The 6,254-nt window shown below is 40.4% G+C and overlaps 1 protein-coding gene across 3 annotated transcripts; it reads right to left on the minus strand.

The window, feature by feature from the left end:
• Window positions 1–747: 747 nt before the first annotated feature.
• LOC104605054 (uncharacterized) lies at window positions 748–3,530 on the minus strand. 3 transcript variants are annotated; one of them, XR_016085826.1, is made up of 3 exons: window positions 1,738–3,530; window positions 1,592–1,636; window positions 748–1,477 (listed from the first exon to the last, which is right to left on the minus strand). XR_016085826.1 is itself a non-coding variant. In XM_010269658.3 (3 exons), exons 1-3 carry the CDS (start codon window positions 1,828–1,830, stop codon window positions 1,037–1,039), a joined length of 579 nt encoding a protein of 192 aa, XP_010267960.1. In that variant the 5' UTR covers window positions 1,831–2,400; the 3' UTR covers window positions 748–1,036. The 3 variants fall into 3 exon arrangements, 1 of the variants encoding a protein (XP_010267960.1); XR_016085827.1 differs by having other exon boundaries at window positions 1,592–1,658; XM_010269658.3 differs by having other exon boundaries at window positions 1,738–2,400.
• Window positions 3,531–6,254: the final 2,724 nt, after the last annotated feature.

The raw sequence follows: 6,254 nt of genomic DNA on the forward strand, positions 1-6,254 counted from the left end.
AATGCCAAAATTAAAAGCATTAATCTTAAAATTTCAAATATAAAATAAAAAAATTGAACATTTAACAATTTAAACAGTAAACAATAAAAAATAAAGACTAAATAGAAAAAATTAAAAAGTAAAAACTTCTAACAATGCATAAATAATTTTAATTAGACTTGACAATCGGGTCAGTGGATTGACCCATGACCCAACTCAACCCAACTCAGTTTTTTTTAGGTTAGGTCAGGTCAAATCATTTTTACATTCGGGTAGCTAACCTGTTTTTTCAGGTTGGGTTGGATGGAATTTACGGGTTGGGTCAACTTTTTGCCAGTCTAAAGTCTGTGATAATATGATAGAAAGTAGACTAAAACATGTTTGATTATGTGCATGGAAGATATTAATACCCATAAGGCTTCTTTCATTTTTTCAGGTGGGACTCTTACCCAATCCGATCTGTTTACAGCCCTGTTTGGGTTTCTTGCTTTATTATAGAACGTATGATTAATGGAGGAAACAGGAAAATATTAATACGAATCGGATGATTCTAGTTCCAAATTTGATAATGTTAATATTTTGTGTTCAATGGAAATTTGTCCATTTAAGTTCAGATGCAGTGAGATTTGGAACGGGTTTGAATATTGTTGATAAATTAAACAAAAAACGAAAAGCGATCAAAATTTTACCTATTATTAATAAAATGAACAAAAAACGAGAAATTACCGATTTATATTTTATATGTTGTAACACCAAATCCAAAATTGATCTGTGAAAGAACTAATAAATCTTTTTCCATTTTCATTCATGGCCATGGATGGCATCTGGGTCCAACATGCAGAATTACCTCTGCATCTTCATTTCCAAAACAAACAAAAAGAACCCACCAATTTACTGTCAGTTGTGTGTATATATATTACTATGGAGATGAAAACGAAACCCTACCCTCTAGACCCAAACAAGACTACGGAAACAGAAATAAAAAACTCTGAAGATCGATGTTCCAAATCCCCTGTTCATGCTTTTTAATGCTTTCCCCCACTTTTCCTAGCACAAACTAATCGACATTCGACAGCCAGGATGGATGCAGAGAGGAGTAAGGAGCAGCAACAATGTTGCTAGTACCTGATTCCGGTGGGTCTTTTCTTCTCCTCTTCGACGTCGTCTTCTCAACATCGATGACTACGGAAGCCATTGCCCTTTTCGTGGGTTGCCGCCAGATGAGATTGTGTGAGGCTGCATCCTCGCCGTTTGGCCACTGATAATAGCCGCCGTCCTCCTGGTGGAGGTGGTTGTGCTGCTGCTGCTGCTGCTTCTGTTCTGTCAATTTTTTCACGGTTTCTATTGACTGAACGGGGCACTCCTGCCACTCGAGGTCCTTCAGGTCTTCATTCAATTGCTCCGGCGTCAGAGAAGCAAACGACGATATGCTTCCATACAACGTTGACCGTAACGGAACCAGCAGATCGATTGTGCTCAATGCGTCCATTAGATCCCTCTGCGAGATTCAGATTTTCAAATGAGGGTATGAAAGAAAAGATGACAGAGCCCAATAGAAACCCAAGAAAGAAAGAAGGGAATAAACCGAACAATTTGACGTTCTGATTCTAACCTTGGGACGCCTGTGTAGCTTGTTGAATCCATGCATATGGATAATCTGGCAAGAAAAGCAACAGCAACTAGGAGGAGGAATTAGTAACTCAAGACAATAGAAGAAATACCATTAAACAATCTGAATCCAATCCGTCTATAACAGACCTGGTTAAGTTGTTTGATGGTGAGATCGTGGTGATGAGGGTTCTCAAGGAAACTCTCATAGTCCTCGAGGTTAATCGATCGCTTCTCTTTCATTCTCTCCTACACCTTCTTCTCTAACCCACCACGAAAGCACTTAAAGACACACACGAACAGACAGTATTCAAAAGCTCTGTGCAGTCAGGGTCCTAATTTATATATCCATGGCTGTAAGCTGTTGCTTGGGAAGAAAGACAGAGGAGGTGTTGCATGCTGAAGCAGCAAGGGAAAAAGGCTGATCACTAGCGCATTTTGATCAAACGGCCGTGATGCAGCTCCGGTTCTATGGTATGCTGTAGGTACCATACATGATCACGATCCGTTCTTTTTTCTTTTGTTCGACAAAGATTATAGCTACTTTTGGCGAACCTTATAAAGAAAAAACTCCTTTCTATAATTTCTTTGGAGAACAACAACAACAACAACAGTATTCTTGAATCTTGATAAAATGCTCCCAGCCAATACAAAAAAATAAATTGACGATATATAACAATTAATTAATTAATGTCTCAAGCATCTATCAGAATTCAAAAAGAAAACCTAATGTGTGAAGCATCTTAAAAAAATTAAAAACCAAGAGCACGAGGTTGATCGATCCCAAGAAACTCCGTTAACTCATCATTCCACTCCCACGATTAATCTCCGCCATCTTCTTCCGCTCTACCACCGCCGCACAAACAAGCCTTGACGTCGTCTTTTATCACATCCGTGACAATCTGATGAGTGACGCCACCGCCATCAAGATGCAGTGGTAGATGCTTGAAATTGTCGTGCGATGCCTCGATTTTCTGGATACTGTGCTCATCATCGTTGCCGTAACCGACAGAAGAAGAAGAAGAAGTAGAACCGATATCTGCACCAACAGCCTTGAGAGAAAGTTCCTCTGCTCGCTTCAGAACATTCTTCTTGAGTTTCTCCAGACTGTTCCTTAGGGACAGTAAATCGTCGCAGTGTTCAAGATCAATAGAGTCCCACCAATATCGCAGAGTACTCTCTCCTCCCCTAGTGGCAGTATCGTTCTCTGCACAAGCGCAATTGAGTTTCCATCGTGCCTGCTCGTTTCGGAGCTCGCACTGCAGCGTCCTGATCTCATTGCACAGTTGAGAAAGTTTGGCATTGGCATGAGCATCGGGGACAAGATTCTTGCCGGTGAGGTAGAGATCGAGAATGGCGTCAACGGAAGGGTGGCCAAAGATATAAGGTCTTCCGGCCGGTGAAAAAACAACGACGGCCACCTTTACATCGCAAAGCAGGCACAAATCTGCTGCCTTCTGGAAGAGGCCCTTCCGCCTCTTGCAGAAGGTTACCTGCCTCCGTTCATTTCTCTCAATCTTCTCTATGATAATCCTTCTCTTTCCCATTCTTTCTCTTTCTCTCTCTTCCTCAGGATTGTTTCTAATTCCTGACCTGAGTTCGGATCTCCTGCAATCTCAATCGGTGGACGCCGCGTCACTCAAATCCCTGATCAAAAGATTTGTATATTGTGAAAAATCCATTTATTAGATTCAGTATTCATGCTTCCAACTTAAGCAAAAGGGCATTTTATGAATTTTATTTTTCCAATTCTCTATTTTCTCATAAATTCCTCCTCTGTAGTGTTTGATTCATGGCAAGTGAGATTTGAATTACATAGACAAAGAACAAAGAATGCAAGCTCGGATAGATTTGGGTTGCATCTTAAATTTATGGGAAGATTCATAAGATAGCTTGATGAACTTGAAGAGATTCACAAGAAAACTAACAATTTGTTCCTGTGGTTTGTGGTTTCGAATTCGGATTTGCTACCCCCTGAGCGTGCCTAACAGCACGTTGCAGCCATGCATTTGGAATATCTTTCCATAACAACAATATACAAGTATGGGTGATGTTTTCAAAAAAAGTTGGTGTGAGGTGCATTTTGTGAGGAACAAATCTGGACTATAACCGATTTGGAACCGAAATCTCTTTGGCCACTAGTTTTTGGGTCAGTGATTCCTTCATTTGGTTCGAATGGACCATCCGTTCCAAATTACAAAAAATAAAATAAAAAATGGCCAAAAGTTATTGTCCGAGTCGAATGAGTCTATGGTTCAATCGTCTAGGTTAATGGGTTGTTGAGAACTGGTTGTTGGGACAGATCCTAGGCCGAACAATCTGACCGCCCGGGTCAACAATAGGTTGAAAACATTGGCTTCAAGTAAAAACTAGGGATGACAACAAGGTGGGTTTGGGGAGGCTTTTGCAAATTCTAGAGCCTCTCCACTTCCCAAAACCTCCCAACTTGTATTCTCCCTAAAATCTGCAATGGGTTGGATTTTCAAAATTTAAACCCACCCCACACATGAAAATGCAAAACTGGGGCAAATTGGGTTGGCAGGTTGGCTCTAGAACCCACATCTAACTTTTTTGTTATTTCCTGTTATATAAGTAATATACAAGCAAAAAAAGAACAAATATGAAAATTTCCAATTATTTGATTGAAATATGTAGAAAAAAACACAAGTTATTAATTATTCTTCACATAAGATTCAAAACATCATTAGTTTCAGCACATAATACATAAGTTTAAATACCTTATAAGCATTAGGGGTATTTTAGTAATTGCAATGTGTGGGTAGGAGGGTTGTACGTACCCTACTCGTGTATGGTTTGTAAAATCCCAAAAACGAGTTCAAATCAGCCCTCCACAACATCCCACAGATGATGTCATCATCGGGAGATGTTCCCAATACACGGCGGGGATGTGCTGTGGGACGTTGTGGGGGGCTGATTTGAATTCTCCAAAAACATTCTTCAACAAAAAAAAAGGGATTTTTGGGCTGCAATCCCCCTCAGAAATGAGATTTGCAGTCCCCTCCTAGTCTCATGCAACAATGGGCCTCTCAATGAGTCTCATGGTCATAATAGTGTTGCTTCTAATGGCAATTATAATCATGTAGCTACAAGCCTCATAATCAGTCATGTTGCAAATAGTGGACCCAACCTTGAACCACCAAGTGAGCCTAACTCTATTCATGATGCTTCACACCAATCTGAAACTATTATTTCATGTCCCACTCATTCTCGCCACCTTCCATTTCACCTACATGGTTTTGTATGTGATCTTCCTACCTCCTTCACAAACCACCATGCTTTACTTGCTACCACTCCTCACCATCTCCTTGAGCCTACAACTTACTCTCAAGCTGCCCAATCTCCCCATTGGCAAACTGCCATGGTTGATGAACTTGTAGCTCTAGATCATAACAATACATGGACACTCACGGATTTTCCCCTTGGAAAAAGGGCTATAGGTTGCAAATGGGTCTATAAGCTTAAGTTAAAGGCTGATGACTCCATAGATCGATGCAAAGGGTTACAATCAAGTTGAAGGGCTAGATTACCATGACACTTTTGCTCCTGTCGCAAAGTTAATTACCATGCGTTGCCTACTTGCAATAGCCGCTATGAAACATTGGGAGTTACATCAACCAGATGTTAACAATGTCTTCTTACATGGTGATCTTCATGAAGAAGTTTACATGAAACCTCTCCCTAGATTTCTTGCCAATGATGATTTTTGTGTTTGTAAGCTAAAAAAAAATTTCTCTATGGTCTCAAGCAAGTTTCTCGATAGTGGTTCGCCAAATTCACGCAAGCTCTTATTGCTATTAGTTTCACACAATCCTCAATCGACTATTCTCTATTCACTTCTCAACAACCCATCTCATATGTTGCTATCCTTGTATATGTTGATTATTTAATCATTATGGGAGATGATCCTGCCCATATTGCTTCTCTTAAGGACTACATCAATGATTGCTTCAAGACAAAAGATATTGGGCCCTTATAGTACTTCTTGGGGATCGAGGTATGCCAAAATGATGATGACATTTTTCTGCATCAACACAAATACATTCTTGATATCATCACTAAATCGAGCATGCTTGAATGCCAATCTTGCCCAACCCCTATGGAGCAGCATAAACATTTCACTGATGCTTTCAGCCTACCTATTTCTAATCCTACCCATTATAGGCGCTTGGTGGGCCAATTGGTCTACCTCACTACTACCAAGCCTGAGTAAAGCTTTGTAGTCCACTCCCTTAGTCAATTCATGCAAGATCCCCGTTAAGAACATCTTGATGTTGCACTTCAAGTGGTATGTTACCTTCAAGCTACACCCACACAAGGGTTATTTTTACCAGCCAAGAGTGATCTACATCTCTAGTGTTTATGCGACTCCGATTGGGACAATTGCCCTCTTACCCGAATATCAACCACAGGCTACATCACCTTCCTAGGTGACTCACCTCTTTCATGGAAAACCAAGAAGCAGCCAATCCTGTTTTTCATGAACGTACAAAACACATAGACATTGACTGTCATTTTGTACACGAATACATCCAAAAACGGGTGGTCCAAATTGTACACATCTCTAGCACCATTCAACCAACTGACCTACTTATAAAGGATCTAAGTGCATACCATTTTCAGCAGCTACTATCCAAGTTGGGGGGGGG

The sequence above is a fragment of the Nelumbo nucifera genome, chromosome 4 (assembly GCF_055504915.1).
Source record: "Nelumbo nucifera cultivar China Antique chromosome 4, China Antique-T2T, whole genome shotgun sequence".
Classification (NCBI taxonomy): Eukaryota; Viridiplantae; Streptophyta; class Magnoliopsida; order Proteales; family Nelumbonaceae; genus Nelumbo; species Nelumbo nucifera.